At 45.4% G+C, this 21,908-nt stretch overlaps 1 protein-coding gene across 2 annotated transcripts in view; it reads right to left on the bottom strand.

Annotated features, from left to right (window-relative positions):
- The window catches only part of fbln1 (fibulin 1), a 219,023-nt gene that overhangs the window by 52,062 nt on the left and 145,053 nt on the right, over nt 1–21,908 (bottom strand). Inside the window, exons 15-16 of one of the 2 annotated variants that reach the window (XM_070900531.1) lie at nt 16,556–16,698; nt 13,920–14,051 (exon numbers count right to left, since the gene is read on the bottom strand). The exons of the other annotated variant lie outside the window; for it this stretch is intronic. Of the exons in view, the coding sequence (XP_070756632.1) occupies nt 13,920–14,051; nt 16,556–16,698 (275 nt within the window). The remainder of the gene's footprint in view (nt 1–13,919; nt 14,052–16,555; nt 16,699–21,908) is intronic. 2 annotated transcript variants of the gene reach the window in all.

Genomic DNA, 21,908 nt, shown 5'->3' with positions numbered 1-21,908 from the left:
TGGACTTGAGAAAGCCTGCAATCTGTGAGAATCCCAGAGTCCTATCCTGTTGTTTCTGGTTTTCCTTGGGAAAGTAATGAAAGTATCAAGTAAAGCAATAGTCACCTGCTTAATGCAAGCATGAACTGCAGACTGACTGATGTTGCTGATATCCGTGGCAGTCTGGAAGGAGCCAGACACAAAGACTGCAGTGACCTTGACGGCAATGGGCAATTCTGTGCTAGCTGTGGCAGTTAGTTGCAGGTCTTGTTGCAGGAAGTGACACAACTCTGTGACAGCCTTCTTATGCCTGTCCCTTAGAGAATTGCAGATATATTATCCTGGACCTCTGCACTCTGCTGGGCAGGTAAGAATACGTGTGAGCATGCCTCTTTCTATTTGTTCTCCCTCCAGCTGCTGCTATGTTTACTCTTTCCTCCTCCTCCTCCTCCTCCTCCTCCTCTATTGCCAGAGTCCAATCGCCAGAAGGACCCACAAGAAGAAATAAATGTATTGTAAGAGTTCAGAACCTTCTACAGCAGCTGCAAGCATGTTAAAATCTTCTAAGCAGCAAAAAATGCAATCTATTGCAAGCAAAGTGCCTCCCAAAACTCTCTATAGTTTTACCCGACAGCAACTGAGGATCCTTTTAAATATCACTGGCAATGGGTGCTTCTGATTTGTACCACCCATGATTTGTGGGCGGGAGCAGGAACTGGCAGTAGCAACACGTGCAAGCAAAAACAGCTTTGGGGTTTGTAACTATGTCATGTGACCCCAATTAGCATCGAGGTCTGTCCAAAAAGGCGAACAGGTGGGAATGCAGCGGTAAGTCTGTTGTGCCACACGCTATTTTGGCCCCATTCTGTTTTAAATGCAAATGGGGTGGTCGGGACATGAAAATCACCCCCAATATGTACCATTCCATTATTTAGAGCACAGGCAATTGTCTGATTGGAGTACACACTATGTTCTATTTGCAACATAAGCAACTATCTACTTATTTCGCACATGCCATTCTCATTTTCGTACACACAACGTTCTACTTACAATACACTCGCTATCTTGTTACTCTACATGCACACCATATTCTGTTTACAACACAGACAACCTTCTACAGACAGCACACATTTACAGAGCACACAATGTTCTATTTACTATATACACAACATTCTATTTATAGGACGCACCATGTTCTATTTCCAGCAGACACAATGCTCGGTTTACAATATAAATACTGTTTTATGAACACACGCAATGTTCTACTAACAATATACAAAGTGTTCTATTTAATGTGCACATAATGTTTCATTTACAATACTTACAATATTGTAATCATAGCGCAAAACAAACGTTCTATTTCCAATACACTCAACTTACAATTTGCAATATTAGGTCACGTTCTATTTACAGTGCACATGCCATTCATTTTATGCACATATGATCATTTATTTCTAATATACATGACATTCTGCTTACAATACACATGAAATTCTACAGCACACACGTTCTATTTACACAACGTTCTGTTCTAGCACACATCAGGCGGGGCAGTTAGTGGAGTGATCACACCATTCACCTGGTAGCACTAGCGAGAGGCTCAAACCATTTTCATGTTCGGGCCTCATTTGAATATGATCAGTGAGCTGCCACCACTCAACAAATGTGGACAGGCAGCTCACCGATTGCCATTGGGGACAGAGGGAAATGCATCCTTTAAATAAGAAATTGTGTGACTATTGATTGCACCCATGTTTTATTTACCGTACACATTACATTCAACGTATTGCGTGCACCATTTTCTATTTACAATACATTCAACATTATATTTACAACGTTATATGTAGAAGTACCATTTATAGAGCACACGATGTTCTATTTACAATGCTCACGATTTTATATTAAGGGATACACAATGTTCTATTTACAGAACATACGATGTTCCATTTACAATACAATCTACATTCTATTTACAGTGCACATCATATTCTACTTACAATACACACTATGGCCCCAAGTTTCGTCCCGCGGCGAAAACGGCGCACCTCCGAGCTGGGCGCCTGTTTTTCGCGCCGAAAACTGCGCCTAAAAAAAAGTCCGATATTCTCGAGCTCCTTGGAGCTTGATGTCTGCTTGGCGCGGCGCGCTCTTCGCAGCAGGGGGCAGAGCCTAACACTCGCGCCGATTTTCTAAGTAGCAGGGGGCGGGTACAATTTAAATTAGCCTTCGTGGTGCCGGCAACCCTGCGCATGCGCATTGGAACGTGTGCGCACGCGCAGTCTCACACAAACATTGGCACTCGGCCATTTTTAAAAATACTGCAGAAAAAGTGAAGATTTGTTTCTTGGACCCCTGCAAAGGCTTGTAATTTAATTTTTTTTGATATTTGTGTGTGAGGGAGTACTTTTAGCAGCACTGCTGAATAAATCACCTGCTGAAATCAGTGAGTTCAGCTTTTCACTGCTAAACTTGCAGAACCGGTGCTGCATTGGCGCATGCAAATTAAGGACTGTGTGTTTGGAGAAATAAGAGTGCCAATTCAACTTTGCAATGGATCAACGTCCACCAAGAACAAAGAATTTCTTGCATGAGGAAGTGGAGATATTAGTCAACGTAATTGAGCAGAGATGGCAGGAGCTAGATACCAGCAACAGAGGTCGCATAAAAGTGCCACTAAAATAAATGAAGAAACGCTGGAACCAAGTTGCAGAAGATTACTGCGCAGTGGTGCATACCAGGAGATCTGGAAGTCAGTGTAAAAAGAAATGGCACGACCTTGGTCAAGTAGTTAGTGTAAGTAATATTTCCCATTTTTAATTTAATCGTAATTGTAACCTGGCTATCTGTATGTCCCACCTTGCAGACTGACACACTCTGTAAAAAGTTATATTTTACTCTTTGCAGAAGAAATTGGCCCACAACAAAAGGGAGGCAACTCGGACAGGAGGAGGCATGCCCAATCTGAATCCACTGACACCCTTGGAACAAAGGGTAGCTGCTGTGATGAGTCGTACATAGAGAAAAGCAATCGGTACAGCACAAGCTGGGCCCGCACGCGAGGAAGAGGGTAAGTCCTGAAAATGCATCGTGGCCCTTTAAATCAATCTGCTGCCTAGCCTGCTATGTGTGAGAGTACTCATGCCACCCATCCGGCCCCCTCCCTTGCTGTTAAGAATTTGACTGTTCTGATGTATTTTGCAGAACATGATGATGATGATGATGATGACGATGATGCTGCTGCCAACCCTGAGGATCCTGAGGGTACAGAACAAGAACCAGTATAACCAGCTGCGGACGATCCAGACTGGATGATGGCAGCGATGACTGAAATGTCTGCAGGGGAGAGCTTCCAATTTAATGTTTATGAGCCCCCATCAAGGGGCATCAGAGTTTCAACCCCTAGCATAGGTCTTGGTTCCACCTTCCATGGTTTCGCTTCCGATGTTGTGGGTCCCAGTGGTGCTGCTGGTATAATGCAGCATTCTACAGTCAGTGCACTACCGTCCGAGCCTGCGCCTCCCTCTCGCATAGGTTCTGGTTCCACCTACTATGGTTTTGATTCTGACGCTTCAGGTCCCAGTGTTGCTGCTGATATCATGGAGCAGTTTACGCCCATTCGTCCAACATCCAGCCCACGGCTCACACTCGAGTGCTGTCGTCTGGAACACCGAGCGTCCTACCGTTCCAGCCCGAGCCTCTCCCTCTAGTTCTGCCGTCTGCAACACAGAGCATCCCACCATTCCAGCCCGAGCCTCTCCCTCCAGTTCAGCCGTCTGGAACAAATGCGTGCAACAGATGCGACTCAGGTTGTGGCATTGGGTATGGAGACCAATGAGCTTACCCGATCACTCATCGGTGGCGTCAATGCAGTAGGTGAAGAGTTGACTGTCCTGACGGGAGAAATAGCAGTAATGACACGGGAACTTAGGGAAGGAATGTCCGAGGGAGTGCAATCGACGGCACAGGCCGTCACGGAGAGCATGCAAGTGTCGGCACAGGCCATGAGGGAGGGCATGCAAGTGTCGGCACAGGCCGTCAGGGAGGGCCAGGTTGAGGTAGCTGCTGCAATAAGGGCACACAGTCCAGCCAATCAAATGACACCCCCATGAGGAAGTGAACATTCACTGAGATATGGATGAGAGATGGTTGCAGCCTTTCTTTGCTGCTTTTGTTCTTGTTCTTGATGTAGCTGTAGTAGCGTTTTTCAAATTGAAATTGTTTTGTAAGTTTTGTAACTTTACAACTTATAAGGGATATTATGGTTTTTAAGTGATCTTATAGTGTAAATGCTCTCACATTTTTTTGTATTTTATTTAATTTTGCACCTAAAAAGTGATCCTGAAGTTTAAGTGTTCTTCAGAGTGTAAGATTTTTCACAATGAAACTGTTTTGTAAGTTTTGTAACTTTACAACATATAAGTGATCTCAGGGTTTTCAAGTGATCTTATTGTGTAAATGCTCTCACATTCTGTAAATTATTTAATTTTGCATCTAAAAAGTAGTCTTGAAGTGTAAGTGATCTTAGAGTGTAACATTTCTCACATAGAAAGTGTTTTGTAACTTTTGTAACTTTACAAGTTTATAAGTGATCTTAAAGTTTTTAAGTGATCTTCAAGAGTCATATTATAAAGTATAGTTTAATACAACAAATATTTTATTAGAGTGACGTTAACTTTTCAATAAAATATTTTTTCATTAAAATTGTTTCATGTTCCATTAACACAACACAACGTAGGAACAACTGCAACGAATAAACATGTCCATATGCAAAAGTGGTCGCAGAGCCCTCAGGCATCAGTAGTTGAAGCGTTCACGGATGAGCTGCTGGCACAAGTCTCGAGCAATCGTTAAAGGGGCATGATGGACGGCCCTCCTCCGACCTCGTGCTTCGGCATCAGGCACTTGCATGCTTTCCTGATTGTCGTTATCATCCACATCCTGGTCTTCCGTAATACTATCATCATGCACTGGACCCTCACGTCGGTCTTCGGGTTCCACTACCAGCTCCTGCTGCCTCATGATGGTTAAGTTATGAAGCATGCAGCACACAACAGTGAAGTGACCGACAATCTGAGGAGAGTATAGCAACTGTCCTCCGGAATGGTCCAGGCATCGGAATCGCTGTTTCAATGTGCCAATGGTCCTCTCAATGATGCTGCGCATCGCAATGTGCGCCATGTTGTATTGACGGTCAGCTTCTGTCCGTGTCACGCGTATGGGCGTCATGAGCCAGGTGGTCAGGCCGTACCCTTTGTCTCCCAGTAGCCAGCTATGCCCTTCTGGCTGCTGCTCAAACATGTCAGATAGAACGCTGTTGCGTAGGATGAACTCATCGTGGGTGCTACCAGGGTATCTCGCATCGACTGACATGATGCGCTGCTTGTCGTCACACACGAGCTGCACATTGATAGAGTGGAAACCTTTCCTATTTCGGTACTGCTCAGATTCCTCCACGGGTGCTCGCAAGGCTATGTGGGTACAATCAATGCAGCCCTGTATCTTTGGGAAGCCGGCAATCCTGAAGAAGCCCACAGCCCTCTCATGGATCGCTTGTGCGGTCATTGGGAAATTGATGAAGTCATTCCTTCGCTCATAAAGTGCAGCCGTGACCTGGTAAACGCAGGCATGTATTGCACGTTGAGAGATGGCACACACCTCTCCAGTTGTAGCCTGAAACGATCCCGAGGCATAGAAAGAAAGTGCAGCTGTTACCTTCACTTCAACAGACAAGGCAGTTGTCCTTCTGCTTCTGGCCTGCAAATCTGCTCTCACCATATCACAGATCTCAGTGACAACTTCTCTGCGAAAACGCAGCCTTTTCACGCAATCAGCCTCGCTCATGTCCAGGTACGAGCGCCTGGTTCGATATTGTCGACGTGGGTAAGGTCTCCTGCCCATCAACCTGCGGGCTACGACGTTCCTGGTGCGGTGAGCTCTAATCAATTCTCTCCTATGCAGTGAATTGATGGCGAACCATTGCATAATACGTGGTGTTGACAATGCAGCACCCATTCTGCAAATTTAAATATAAAACTGTCGATGTGGCTGCCTCTCCCTGTCCAAATGGCCTCAGTTCCCCTCACAGCTCGAAGGCTGCTGCTGTATCTTCGGCTGCCGTCGAGCCACTGACGCCGCCCCTAAAGCGTGGCCGAATGGCCTCAAGCACCATAAAGAGCTGCGAGTGTCAGGTGTTGATTCTTCGGCTGCCGGCCAGGCACTGACGCTGCTGATATCCTATGGCCGAATGGCCTCACGTCGGTCCGCTGCTGATTCTTCGGCTGCCGGCCAGCCACTGACGCCGCTGATATCTCATGGCCGAATGGCCTCGGGTCCGTCCGATGCTGCTTCTTCGCGGCCAGCCACGAAGAGAAGCACTGCAGCTCAGCTCGAAGCTTGCTGCCGCTGCCGTCGAGACACTGACGCCACACCGCTGCCTGTCTCCAACATGAAAGGCATGCCTGAAGCACTTTCACACAGGTAGGAACATGGTTTATTTAATCTTTTCTTTGCTTATAAATTTTTATTCAGGTTAGATTTATTTGTATAATATTTGTATAAGTATAACTAAGGATTTATTGTAGAATTTAATGACTTCCCTTCCCCCCCTCCCCCCCCCACCTCGTTCCCTACGCCTAATTTGTAACCTACGCCTGATTTTCTAAAGTGTAGACAAGGTATTTTCGAGCGTACAAAAATCTTCACTTACTCCATTCTAAGTTAGTTTGGAGTAAGTTTTCACTCACGAAACTTTGAAATCAGGCGTAAGTGGCTGGACACGCCCCCTTTTGAAAAAAAAATTCTGTTCCAAAGTGAAACTGTTCTAACTGACTATAACTGGAGCAAACTAAATGTCGAGAATTCCGATTTCTAAGATACTCCGTTCTACACCAGTTGCTCCTAAAAATCAGGAGCAAATCATGTGGAAACTTGGGGCCAATATTCTGTTTACAACCTAACAAAAGTTTATACTTACCACATTCTGTTTATAATATCCATAATGCTGTATTTACAATACACGTGATGTTCTATTTATAACACACACTATAGTCTATTTACATTACAGGCAACATTCCATTTGCAAGACACACAATGTTATTTCTCCAATACACAGTACATCCTATTTACGATGTATGTGACATACTATTTAGGAAATACAGGATGAAAGAATATGAGAAAATAAGAACTGCGGTTAAGATCTCAGTGAAGAGCTTTTCATAAGGACACTTCAGAAAATATAAGAATGTCCAGAACATGTGTGACTAGATGCAAAGAATCATTTATGTGAAGGCAGCATTTGCCACGATGCATTCATCCTCAGAAACTCCCTGAGCTCTTCCAGGAAGATTGTCAAGTGAATGGATGGCTTGTGAGTAACAAGGCAGACTTGTTGCAGCATGGAAAATGATTGACAAGAACAGCAGCTGAGGAGCACCACAATGAGGTACATTCCTAACGTGGCCAAATCTTGTCATACAGAGAACCATAGGCGTCCTAAAAGGGAACTTTTGTTGCCTTGATGGATCAAAAAGGGCTCTGCAATATGCTCAGAGTGTGTATTCCACATAACTGCAGCTTGCAGTTGCCTGTAAAACTTTGCCATCCATAAAAATCTGGATATGGAGCTTCTTGAAACAACGACGTTTGATGTCTTTAATTAATTCACGTATTTCTCGTGAGCGGAATTCAGTTTGGGGTGTGATCAAATTTAAAGTAAGTGTTCACTTTCTCCCAAGCACGTGAGGAAGAATTGGAGGATTTTCGACTTTTTAATATGAAGTTTTAATATCTGTTTTTAAGGAAGACTAAAATAATGGATTTAAGCCTGGTTACTTGATAAAAAACTACAAACCCTGCTAATCCTGCAAACCACCATGTTACAGAGGAGGACAGATCCACGGCGGATCACGATGAACCAGAACCTCAGACTGAGGAGGCAGAGGTATATGGGGTGCACACATTTACCACAAAGTGCCCCCCGATAATGCTGAAGGTTGAATTAAATGGACTCCCGGTGTCAATGGAGCTGGACACAGGCGCGAGCCAGTCCATTATGAGCAAAAAGACTTTCAATAAATTGTGGTGCAGCAAGGCCTCAAGGCCAGTCCTGACTCCCATTCGCACTAAACTGAGAACTTACACAAAGGAACTGATTCCCGTAATCGGCAGTGCTACTGTAAAGATCTCCTATGATGGAGCGGTGCACAAGCTACCACTCTGGGTGGTACCGGGCGATGGTTCCATGCTGCTCGGCAGGAGCTGGCTGGGAAAGATATGCTGGAACTGGGACGAGGTCTGAGCACTCTCGTCTGTTGACCACAATTCGTGTGCCCAGGTCTTAAACAAGTTCCCCTCGCTGTTCGAACCAGGCATCGGGAAATTCCAAGGAGCAAAAGTTCAGATCCACCTAATTCCGGGGTCACGACCCATCCATCACAAGGCGAGAGCAGTACCGTACATGATGAGAGAGAGGGTGGAGTTCAAGCTGGACAGGCTGCAACGAGAGGGCATCATTTCGCCGATCGAATTCAACGAGTGGGCCAGTCCAATTATTCCAGTCCTCAAGGGAGACGGCACCATCAGAATCTGTGGTGATTACAAAGATCAATCGTTTCTCCCTGCAGGATCAATACCCACTACCAAAGGCAGACGACCTTTTTGCGACGTTGGCGGGAGGAAAGACGTTCACGAAGCTGGACTTGACCTCGGCCTACTTGATGCAGGAGCTAGAGGAATCATCGAAGGGCCTCACCTGCATCAACACGCACAAAGGTCTCTTCATTTACAACAGATGCCCGTTTGGGATTCGATCAGCCGCAGCGATATTCCAGAGAAACATGGAAAGCTTACTGAAGTCAGTCCCATGCACCGTGGTTTTCCAGGATGACATCTTGGTTACAGATCGGAACACAGTCGAGCATCTGCAGAACCTGGAGGAGGTTCTTAGTCGATTCAACCAAGTGGGGCTCAGGTAAAAATGCTCAGCATTTTCCTGGCGCCTGAAGTGGAGTTCCTGAGGAGAAGAATCGCAGTGGATGGCATCGAAGACGGAGGCAATCGAGAACGTGATGGAGCTGCGGTCGTTTCTAGGACTCCTGAACTACTTTGGAAACTTCTTACCGGGACTCAGCACACTGTTAGAACCACTGCACGCCTTACTGCATAAAGGAGACGAATGGGTATGGGGTAAAAGCCAAGAAAATTCCTTTGTAAAAGCTAGAAAATTGTTATGCTCAAACAAATTGCTTGTGTTGTATGATCCATGTAAACGTTTGGTACGAGCATGTGATGCATCGTCGTACGGGGTCGGGTGTGTATTGCAACAAGCTAATGAATCTGGGAAATTGCAACCAGTTGCTTATGCATCCAGAAGTCTGTCTAAGGCTGAGAGGGCCTACAGCATGATTGAAAAAGAAGCGTAAGCGTGTGTTTATGGAGTAAAGAAAATGAATCAATATCTGTTTGGGCTCAAATTTGAATTGGAAATTGACCATAAGCAATTGATATACCTTTTTTCCGAAAGTAAGGGGATAAATATGAATGCATTGGCTAGAGATGGGCGCTCAAGTTGTCCGCATACAACTACGCCATCCGCCACAGGCCAGGTACAGAAAACTGTGCCAATGCTCAACACAGGCATGGTAATGGAAGCATTCGAGAGTGAGCAATCACCTGTCACAGCCCGACAGATTAGAACCTGGATGAGCCAGGATCCTTTACTGTCTCTAGTAAAAAAAATTGTGTGCTTCACGGGAGCTGGTCCAGTGTCCCAGTGGAAATACAGGAAGAGATAAAGCTGTGCTAGCGGCGCAAAGATGAAATGTCTATACAGGCAGACTGCCTTCTGTGGGGTAATCGGGTAGTGGTCCCCAAGAAGGGTAGGGAAACTTTCATCAGTGATCTCCACAGTACCCAGCCAGCATTGTCATGATGAAAGCGATAGCCAGATCCCACATGTGGTGGCCCGGTATCGATGCGGACTTAGAGTCCTGCGTGCACAAATGTAACACATACTCGCAGATAAGCAATGCACACAGGGAGGTGCCACTAAGTTAATAGTCTTGGCCCTCCAAACCGTGGTCCAGGGTCCATGTCGACTATGCAGGCCCAGTTTTGGGTAAAATGTTCCTAATGGTTGTAGATGTGTACTCCAAATGGATTGAATGTGAGATAATGTCGGCAAGCACGTCCGCTGCCACCACTGAAAGCCTGCGGGTCATGTTTGCCACGCACGGCCTGCCTGATGTCCTTGTGAGCGACAACAGGCCATGGTTCACCAGTGCCAAGTTCAAAGAGTTCATGACCCGTAATGGGATCAAACATGTCACATCTGCCCCGTTCAAACCAGCATCCAATGGTCAGGCAGAGAGAGCAGTGCAAACCATCAAGCAGAGCTTGAAGAGGGTAACTGAAGGCTCACTGCAGACTCACCTATCCCAAGTTGGCATGCAGGTACAGCAGGCGGTTAAGAAAGCAAACGGCATGTTGGCCTTCATAGCAAGGGGATTTGAGTACAGGGGCAGGGAGGTGTTGCTACAGTTGTACAGGGCCTTGGTGAGGCCACACCTGGAGTATTGTGTACAGTTTTGGTCTCCTAACTTGAGGAAGGACATTCTTGCTATTGAGGGAGTGCAGTGAAGGTTCACCAGACTGATTCCCAGGATGGTGGGACTGACCTATCAAGAAAGACTGGATCAACTGGGCTTGTATTCACTGGAGTTCAGAAGAATGAGAGGGGACCTCATAGAAACGTTTAAAATTCTGATGGGTTTAGACAGGTTAGATGCAGGAAGAATGTTCCCAATGTTGGGGAAGTCCAGAACCAGGGGTCACAGTCTAAGGATAAGGGGTAAGCCATTTAGGACCGAGATGAGGAGAAACTTCTTCACCCAGAGAGTGGTGAACCTGTGGAATTCTCTACCACAGAAAGTTGTTGAGGCCAATTCACTAAATATATTCAAAAGGGAGTTAGATGAAGTCCTTACTACTAGGGGGATCAAGGGGTATGGCGAGAAAGCAGGAAGGGGGTACTGAAGTTGCATGTTCAGCCATGAACTCATTGAATGGCGGTGCAGGCTAGAAGGGCCGAATGGCCTGCTCCTGCACCTATTTTCTATGTTTCTATGTTTCTAAGTCCTGCTTAGCTACCACACGAGACCCCACTCGCTCACTGGGATTCCACCCGCTGAACTGCTCATGAAAAGGGCACTTAAGATAAGGCTCTCGTTAGTCCGCCCTGATCTACATGAACAAGTAGAGAGCAGGCGGCTTCAACAAAGTACATATCATGAAAGCGCAAATGTGTCACGCAAAATTGAAATCAATGATCCTGTATTTGTGTTGAACTATGGACAAGGTCCCAAGTGGCTTCCCGGCACTTTTTTGGCCAAAGAGGGGAGTAGGGTGTTTCGGGTCAAACTTTCAAATGGACTCATTAACCGGAAACACTGTGACCAAATCAAACTCAGATTCACGGACTATCCCGAGCAATCCACATTAGACCCTACCTTCTTTGACCCCCGAACATACACACCAGTGGCAACCCACACCGCATTTGACCACGAAGCAGAACCCATCATCTGCAGCAGCCCAGCAGGACTCATCACACCAGGCAGCCCAGCAAGGCCAGCTGCACAGCAGCCCAGCGAGGGCCCAACAAATGATTCACCAAAACCAGCATTTGCACCGAGACAATCGACTAGAGAATGAAAGGCCCCAGATCGACTCACGTTGTAAATAGTTACACTATTGACTTTGCGGGGGGGGGGGGGAGTGTTGTTATATATGTAAACCTGTATATACCTTGTGTAGCCACCTGAGGGCTCATCCCCTGGAGTCCTAAGGGATCCCACAATCCCTTGGGAGCACCTGTACTTAAGGAGGCCTCACAGGCTCAGAGGCACTCTGGAGACCCACAATAAAAGACTAAGGTCACACTTTACTTTGAGTTTGCAGTATCTAGTCAGACTCCTTATTCATACATAACAGTCCCACCTGACTCTTGGTCTTTCATATTCTGAACAAGAGCGAGGAGAATCCCTGTAACATTGTCCCATCCTAATCCCTTCTTTTAATAGCTGCACTAAACAGTGTACAGTCACATCTCTTTCCAGCAGCAGAGCAGGGTAAAAACCCAATGAAGCACAATATAGGCAGAACCCCGGCCGCTATACAAAACTAGGGGTTATCCCACTCGTTCATCGTAACTTCAACAGAAGAGCCGCAGAGACCCCATAAAAATGGCATTTGCACCGTTTCTCCAGGACTTCTGCGGCTCTTCCCCCGAGGTACAGTGGACGAGCAGGAGAACTCCATAATATTTACAGCACACACATTCTTCAGTAATGCATACAATCATCTGCTTTCAATACCAACTTTCTACTTAGATCACAAGACACTTTATTTATAATGTGTGTGTTCTATTTACCTTACATGGCATTCTATTTACAATGTACATGATGGTCGATTTACATCACACTTAACATTCTATTTACAATACATAAGATGCTCTATTTCTCGCATCACTGTCACTCTACTTGCAATGCCCATTACCAACTTAAATTCACATGGGATGAGAATTTCAACGCGATTCTCCCGATCGCCCTTTGTAACTTTGGCACAAAATTGGCAGAACCTTCAGAGAAACAACATAAAGCGCTGTGTTGAGCCATTTCTCCAAGGCTTGTGCCTATCTTCTGCCGAAGTTACCATGAGAGATCAGAAATGCCAGGCAATGATATTCTATTTATAGTTTAGATAATCTTCTATTTACAATACACTCAATCTACTTACAATGCACAAGTGGCTCTCTTTACAATACAGCCTACATACTATTTAGAATACACATAATGTGCTGTCTACAATCATTTACAGCATGCACATTGCCCATTCACATATGTTCACTTGTTTGATTTCATCACTGTCTCCCTAGACCTTTGTTCAGCACCACTCCCTCTGCTTCTGCAGATCTCTTGGCTGCAGTAAGAGCAACAGTGCCAAAAGGATTTGATTTGAATAATAGGATAAATATTCAAATCAGCAGTTTGAAATTATTGATTGTGTCCAACATAACTCATCTCTGATGGGCAATCTAAATGTGGAGGATCAGTTGCTTAATATTTGTTGAACAATGAATTAACTAATAAATGTTAATGAGCTGACAGCATTAAATCACTTCTTCCAAATCCCCCTCAATGGCACACAGTGAATCAGGCTGAACTCACAAAGCAAGTGACATTTTATTGCTGCATAAAGTACTTCGATGTAGATTTTAATTCCCAGGTGGGAAGCCGATGGCCTTCCCTCCCAGGAGTCTCCAGGGGAAGCCTCAGCCAATGTTAATGGCTGCGTCTCATTCCCCTCCCAGCGGCACCTGTCTGCCCAACAGAGGCGGAAAGAGGCAGCTGGCCAGCTCTGGCTGCTCAAAATCAGCATCAGCACTGAGGTAGTGGGGAAATCGGGGCCATTTCATACGTGAGAATGGGACAGCCAGGGCAGAAGACATCCAGACTTTCTGTGGAGCCAGGGAGAAGGCTCCAGCTCCTCTTGACCCCATTAAGGATAATTTTTGATTCATCTTGGAGGGGGTGGGGTCTCCTCTTCTTCTCTGTCAGGTTTACTAAGTGGTGCACCCCCCGCACCCCTTCCCCCCCATGGGCATTTGGCTCAGTAGACCATTGAATACCATCGTGGTCCTATGGATGCCGTAGGACCCCAATTAGCATATATTAATGAGGATCCCACCTAAGTCATGTAGGTGCCTCAAACACCTAAAGAAAAGTCTCAATTAAAATGGTAGTGGGTGGGATTCGAGCAGGAACGGGGCTATATGTCTCTGCACAACATGCATGGGTTAAAATTCCTTCCTTTGTCTCTGGTTGTGACATTCTTCAGGTTGATGACAATAAAAACATAAAGGGAAAAAAAGCTGCAAAACTGCTTACCGATTGTAATGGAATTTTCATATCGTTTGATAATGTCAAAGGAGTTACGTATGTTTCCATCAGTGATGCGGAAGACAATCTCTGGCTGGTTACTGGGAAAAACTGGAGCTGCTGCTCGGAGAAATATGATCTCTGCAAAGAGGAAACATCAGAGTCAATTTCCCTCCTCCGTGCCCCCTGCAAATATCAGGGTTAGTTTGATGAGACACAGCTGCATTTTCTCTGCCTGTACCCTGTAGTCATGCCACCTCATCTACATAAGGAGTAAAATAAAGACAGTCAAAGTCTGAAAATGTAGACAGACTGAATAGCCGCAATACGAGATTAGTTTCATCGTACTGCACCATTGTCAAACTTCTTTCCATTGTGAGAAAACCAAGCCAAAACAAATTCTGTGATGGAAATTTCTGGGTTTGGTAGCTCATTGGATCGAGTGGTGTCAGTGCCTCAACTAAACGTCTCAATATTTAACAGATATTTTGAAAGGTATCTATTTAATTGTCTTTTTATATCTGACCTCTGCTATTCCTGCTCTTTGAGCTAGTGCAGGGTGAATTTCTTCTGAATTTTCCTTCCCTTCTTGGTAAATGCTTTTGAAGGACTTGGCACCTTCCTGCAATATCGGACAGACAACTCACCATTCAGAAATCCATAGCATGAGCCCACAGCTCCATTGTGATGTGCTTCCATTTAAAAATCCTTTCCCTTCCTTTCTTCCCACACACACAGTTCCATTTAAATGTTTGATAGTGCTTTACATGTTTCATCATTAGATCTCCCCAATTTCTCACTGGGTAAATGGTCAGCTGTATATGATACTGAGCCTTGCATCAGAAAAGGCTCAGTATCCCGAGTCTGTGGTGAGATCACCAATCCAGCTAGGATAGTGGTGGAGGTATTACAACTGGACGCAGTGTCCCTGTGCTAAGGGTAATAGGGACAGGATTCTGGCTCCTGATCACTGTCTGGTAACTGCAGCTGGAAAATGCATGTGTATGGACAGACTCAGCCGTGATGTCACCCATGTTCAAACAGCCCGCTGACACTCACTGCATCCCAAGTGAAGAGCTGCATGAGCTACTGAAGGGCTGCTATTGCCCATGGCATCATACCATATGAGTGACCGCCTTCAGCAAAGGAGGGGGGAAATTGCAGTAACCTTTTTAAAAGTAATCTTTAAAAGAAGGACTGCATCACGACCTTGTTTTTTCCCATCATGTGCAGGCCTCTTTGTGGAGAGGAGTCCCACAGATATAGGGTCAGCACAGGAGCATGCCTGCAAGAAGGTGCAGTCAAGTTTCGGGATACAGCTGACCGTTACTGTACCTGCAAATGTGCAAGCTCTATGCTGCATGGTGGCCGCTGGTGTCCTTGCAGTAGATGGCAGAACTTAGTATCTTCCTCTTTCCTGATCCAGGTTCTGAAAGGATAGGTTACCACAGTAATTCCCAAGTGGGTTTGCCAGGTCCCGCAGAAATGGTTGGATCAGGGCAGGAGTACAACCCGAGCAAGCCTTCTTTCATGCAGTACCATGAAAAGCATGACATGCTGTGATTGGGAGACTTCCGAAGAATCTTTCAGCATAACGGTCGGGCAGCCGTTCATATCTCATTGTGATGCCATCAGTAGGTCTGTGACACAGCCGTCATTGGGAGAGGTGCCTCCACCAACAATGTCTGTCAATGTGAGGTTTGTTACCACTCTCTGCAGATGTTGGAGTTTGGGTGCAGGCTCAAAGCCTAACCTTCCTGCCATCCTTCCGCTGATCCCCTTTTCCTCTGAACATGTCCCCTCGAAGGATTCCTGGTGGCAATAAAGGAAGCTTGGGGCAAAATAAGCTAAAGATCACAAAAATCTAAATGCCAGCTGAAAGCAAAATAAACAAACAAACAAGAGCCTTTAAAAGGCCTAATGCAGCTACCTTGAAAGTGATGGGCCTCTTAAATACCCTCCCGCCTGCTGGTCCGCCAGATTTTCTTCCACACGAAATTGGGGTGGTAGCGTGAGAAAAAGAGCTACAGGTGAAATTTCAGGCGGGCAGATTTCACCAACATATCTAACATAGGATTTGTGAAACCCACGGTTGCAACACCCTCAATTTCCTTTTGTACTCCTCCCATCTTTTTAAAAATTTGCTCAACTTTTCCCTTCTCCCAGGATTACCAGCAGGTACACACACGAGTAATCCTATCCTCTTGTTTTCCTCCTGTCCCATTAAACAATGCCTTCTTAGTTCAGGGCAGGGATTTGAATTGCTGTGCAAGGAAAGCAGCAGCAGAAATCTGCACAATACCACTCCCAGGTTGTAATGTGCTCCTCCAGCACACTATACTTATGTGTCACTGCAGCCCCCGTCAATGCTGCTTTGAAACCAGTTACTGCTAGGTACATGAGAGAGGCTCAAGAATGATTCCCTTTCAAATTCTTCCCTCTTTTTGGGGAAATTTCTGTCACTTGCTTTAGTTACCATTTTTGTTTGTTAGGGTTCAGATTCCCTTTGCATCTTAGCTAGTTGAGCAATATTCTATAGTTTATTTGCCGTAAGTAGGCTTATCACAAATACCTTATGCTTTAGCTGCCTTTATGACAGGGCTCATCCTATTCAAAGGTAACTTGATTCCCATTATTGCTCTCACCTATGGGTCCAGTGAACTCCCTGTAGGTCGGCAGAGAAATTACAGTATAGGATACTGTATTAACAGGGTCTACTATGCAGGCTGTATCACTTGGGCGGCAAGACTTTATGCATCGAACAGTCTCTGTCCTATCTACTCTTATCCTGTAAAGAAAGAAACAGTTAATGGAGAATGGTAACTGCTGATCAGAATTCACATTAAAAGGCTTTTGTTAAACCTGGTTAAGTGCTTTCCGCAGAAGCTGGTTCACCGCAACTGATATTCGGTAGGCTGTAGCTGTTGCTCATATTTATTCATGAATTATATTAGGAATTCAAAAAAATTGGGGTAGATCTTGACTTTGTGCGATAATGTGAAATGGGTGATACTACTCTTTATAACCCCGGCCTCAGAGCTATGAGTCAGAAGGATTTTCATACACTAAAGCAGAGTGCTAGACCTGGAAGCGCAAGATGGGGAGTGGGAAATTCCTCCACATAGGGTAGCGAACGTCCACCCTTACCTGAGAAGCCTATAGACCTAGATCTCAGGAATCCAGTCTTCAAAAAAAATTGATTAGAAAGCATCAATCACGTGTGCAGGCACTGGAAATGGCTTCCAGTTGAAATGATGGATAAGTGAGAGGATTCCACTACACACATTTACAATAGTGCAGGAAGTTTGTCATGCCATGCAGAATCCTCTGGAGAGCATATAGTCCAGGAGATACGTGCCAGAGATACTAAGGGCATTGGTGGTTTCCAGAGTGGCACTATCACTATTTCAATAGGTGCCTTGAAAATCCAAACACTTTTACAGGGTTTACAAGACTTATTTGGGACTATTCAGTCTGTTCTAGCACCTACTAGTAGCACCTCTGAGCCTGTGTCTAGCACCAGTGGGCTACAAGAAGTGGTATCAGATGTCTACGTCTCTCATTAAAGTGACAATAATCCTACTTTCTTTAGGCCCCCTCCAATGCGTACACATGAGGGAGCTTTGAACCTGGGCCTGGCATCCCCTTGACATAGGAAAAGAAAGGATGGTGGAAGGAAGACCCCAAGAGACAGCAACTTTACAGAGACATGAGTCGTCTCAGTCCTCAAAGGCTCGAGAGGAACCTTCATAGTCACCCACCTCTCAACCTCGGATCATTCCGACAGTACCAACAGATCTAGAATAAGTTAGTTGGCACAATGGATAGACACAGTGGTAACAAATAGCTGCAGTTAATCTGTGATCATTTGGAAAATATTATATTGGAATGTAAAAATTGATTCAGAGTTCATTTTTCCGAATGTATGCAACCAAATGGATTGAGTTGATGAAATGTGAGAATGTGAGATGTAGATTTTTAAGGTAGAGTCCAAGTGCCTTTGTGAATGCAAGTCTTGTGGCTAGGGTTTTGTGGGGGGAGGGCGGGGGGGTAAACAGCTATGAGGGAATGGGTGTTATTTCTCTTCTCAACTTCTTTTGTTATTGAAAGCTATCAGCATTATGATGCTGCCTCTGGCTAGATGTGAATGAATGTCTTACACCACTTCCTCTACCTCCTGTGCAACCTTCCCCTGTTGTGAGAGTGGAAGGCCACCTCCCTCTTGTTCATTGGCGTTCTCTTCAGCTTCTGGAAGGAGTAATCCATTCTGCATATCAACAAAATGCAGCACACGGCAAGCTACTGAAATTCCAGACACTCTTGCAGGGCTCCACGCCCCTGTTCCATTTAAATGCGGCAAGTCACACCTCCAGCAGAAAGATCAAGGCCATAGTGAAGTCACTGGAGGAAAACCAGGTGGTTATTTTAGAAGTGGAGATTCAGCAGAGGGTCACTCACCCCATTTTATTTGCTAAACCACCTCTACACTCTCTGAAAATTAGCCTTTTTAAGGAAAATCCAGGTCTGAGTGTTTGCAGGCAATTTGACCTGATAGAAGGTCACTATAATTGAGCATGATCCTATCCTTACCGATGTGCACTTTCCAGCACCAAGTCACCACATTTTTCCAGCACGAGCCACTGGATAAAGATCAAGATCAGACCCCTGTTATTTCCCCTTATTATCCTGGGACGCTGTGGTTAACTGTAGCACCCCTATTGCTGCCTGAACTGCTATCAGCTAACTCAACACAGACCAATTGAACCTAGGACCTTCCTGATCTGTATGGCTCAGGAAAACATCTGATAACTTATTACAAAAATGTACTGCCAGGATGGTCACCGTATATTAATCATATTTCTGGAAGCCTGCAGGTATTTTCTACATCATTATCAATTCCCTTAGCTGTTATAACATACTTACTGACTATAGATTGAGAACATTGATGTTGGTGCGTCTAGCCTCCCAGTGGATTTGAAGGATCTTGCAGAGGCAGCGCTGGTGGTACTTCTCCAGCGCTTTGAGATGTATACTTTATATGGTCCACATCTCTGAGCCATATCGGAGGGCGGGTATCACTACTGCCCTGTAGACCATAAGACTGGTGGCAGATTTGAGGTCCTGGTCTTCAAACACTCTCTTCCTCAGGCGACCAAAGGCTGCACTGGCACACTGGAAGTGGTGTTGGACCTCGTCATCGATGTCTGCCCTTGCTGATAGTAGGCTCCCTAGGTATGGATCGGGCCAACATCCCCAGCATCGAAGCACAGATCACACTCGACCAGCTCCGTTGGGCAGGCTACATCGTCTGCATGCCCAAAGCAAGCGCTCTACTCGGAACTCCTGCACGGCAAGCGAGCTCCAGGAGGGCCCGAGGAAACGTTTCAAGGACACCCTCAAAGCTTCCTTGATAAAATGCAACATCCCCACCAGCACCTGGGAATCCCTGGCCCAAAATTGCCCTAAGTAGAGGAAGAGCATCCGGGAGGGCACTGAACACATCGAGTCTCGTCGCCGAGAGCATGCAGAAAGCAAGTGCAGGCAGCAGAAGGAGCGTGCGGCAAACCAGTCCCACCCACCCTTTCCTGCAACCATCTGTGACAGAGACTGTAATTCCTGTATTGGACTGTACAGTCACCTGAGAACTCACTTTTAGAGTGGAAGCAAGTCTTCTTCAATTTAGAGGGACTGCCTATGATGATGATGATGATGACTGACTATAGACATACTGCGAACACATAGAAACATAGAAACATACAAAATAGATGCAGGAGAAGACCATTCGGCCCTTTGAGCCTGCACCACCATTCAATAAGATCATGGCTGATCATTCACCTCAGTACCCCTTTCCTGCTTTCTCTCCATACCCCTTGATCTCTTTAGCCGTAAGGGCCATAACTAACTCCCTCTTGAATATAGCCAATGAACTGGCATCAACAACTCTCTGCGGCAGGGAATTCCACAGGTTAATAACTCTCTGAGTGAAGAAGTTTCTCCTCATCTCAGTCCTAAATGGCTTACCCCTTATCCTTAGACTACGTCCCTTGGTTCAGAACTTCCCCAACATCGGGAACATTCTTCCTGCATCTAACCTGTCCAGTCCCGTCAGAATTTTATATGTTTCTATGAGATCCCCTCTCATCCTTCTAAACTCCAGTGAATACAGGCCCAGTCGATCTAGTCTCTCCTCATATGTCAGTCCTGCCATCCTGGGAATCAGTCTGGTGAACCTTCGCTGCACTCCCTCAATAGCAAGAACGTCCTTCCTCAGATTAGGAGACCAAAACTGAACACAATATTCCAGGTGAGGCCTCACTAAGGCCCTGTACAACTGCAGTAAGACCTCCCTGCTCCTCTACTCAAATCCCCTCGCTATGAAGGCCAACATACCATTTGCCTTCTTCACCGCCTGCTGAACCTGCATGCCAACTTTCAATGACTGATGTACTATGACACTCAGGTCTCGCTGCACCTCCCCTTTTCCTAATCTGCCGCCATTCAGATAATATTCTGCCTTCGTGTTAGACCACGGTTTTCATCCTAAACACTAGTATATGCAGTCAAACACTCAGGTACAACCCAAATATTTATCTATCACGGCCAGAAACAACTACCTTTAACACTAAGCACAAATGTTGTGAGCCAAGACTATACACTGAAGCCTGTGTACAAATGTATTCACTGTACTTCCACTATTCCCAGAAACAGAACTCAGGAAACAAAGCAAAACCAACTACAAATCAACATGTTCATTAGTGACCTACAATCCAATATTCCAAAGAACTTCAAATAATACTTGAACAAGACAACATATCCAATAGCCAAATACAGAACCACATAGAAAATCTTGATGCCAAACTTGCACAGTGAAGACATTGATTACATTTATACACACAAAACAAAGATAAACCATTGGGTTCTTTCTCCACATATGAAACATCATAGTAACATTTATCTGTCATTTTAACAATGCCTTTTAAATGATCCATTGCAGAGGTGCATTAAAAGCTCGTTTGAGGGAGAAAATTCAAGAAACATACAACTGGAAAATTAGATATATGATTTGCCATCAATGGATTTCACATTAATCCAAGATTCCTGAAATGCTACCCAGGACTTGGCAACATGTGTGCTTATACATAGTCTATTTCCATTATAACAATTTTTTTTTCGTTCATGGGATGTGGGCATCGCTGGCAAGGCCAGTATTTATTGCCCAACCCTAATTGCCCTTGAGAAGGTGGTGGTGAGCTGCCTTCTTGAACCGCTGCAGTCCATGTGATGATGGTACTGCCACAGTGGTGTTGGAGATGGAGTTCCAGGATTTTGACCCAGCGACGATGAAGGAACGGTGATATATTTCCATGTCAGAATGGTGTGTAACTTGGAGGGGAACTTGCAGGTGATGGTGTTCCATGCACCTGCTGCCCTTATCCTTATAAGTTTTAGAAGTCGCAGGTTTGGGGGGTGCTGCCGAATAAGCCTTGGCGAGTTGCTGCAGTGCATCTTGTAGATGATACACACTGCAGTCACGGTGCGCCGGTGGTGGAGGGAATGATTGTTTAAGGTGGTGATGAAGTGCCAATCAAGTGGGCTGCTTTGTCCTGGATGGTGTCGAGCTTCTTGAGTGTTGTTGGAGCTGCACTCAGCCAGGCAAATGGAGAGTATTCCATCACAATCCTGATTAGTGGTTTGTAGATGGTGGAAAGGTTTTGGGGAGTCAGGAGGTGAGACACTCACTGCAGAATACTCAGCCTCTGACCTGCTCTTGTGGCCACAGTATTTACGTGGTTGGTCTAGTTAAGTTTCTGGGCAATGGTGACCCCCCAGGATTCGGTGATGGTAATGCCGTTGAATATCATGGGGCAGTGGCTAGACTCTCACTTGTTGGAGATAGTAATTGCCTGGCACTTGTGTGGCGCAAATGTTACTTGCCACTTATCAGCCCAAGGACTGGTTCATTTTCTGATATAGTTGCAAATGGAATCGAACACTGTG

This window comes from Pristiophorus japonicus, chromosome 15 (assembly GCF_044704955.1).
Source record: "Pristiophorus japonicus isolate sPriJap1 chromosome 15, sPriJap1.hap1, whole genome shotgun sequence".
In the NCBI taxonomy this organism is placed as follows: Eukaryota; Metazoa; Chordata; class Chondrichthyes; family Pristiophoridae; genus Pristiophorus; species Pristiophorus japonicus.
Note: the sequence above shows the minus strand (reverse complement) of the source record. Positions and strands in the feature narration are given on the sequence as shown.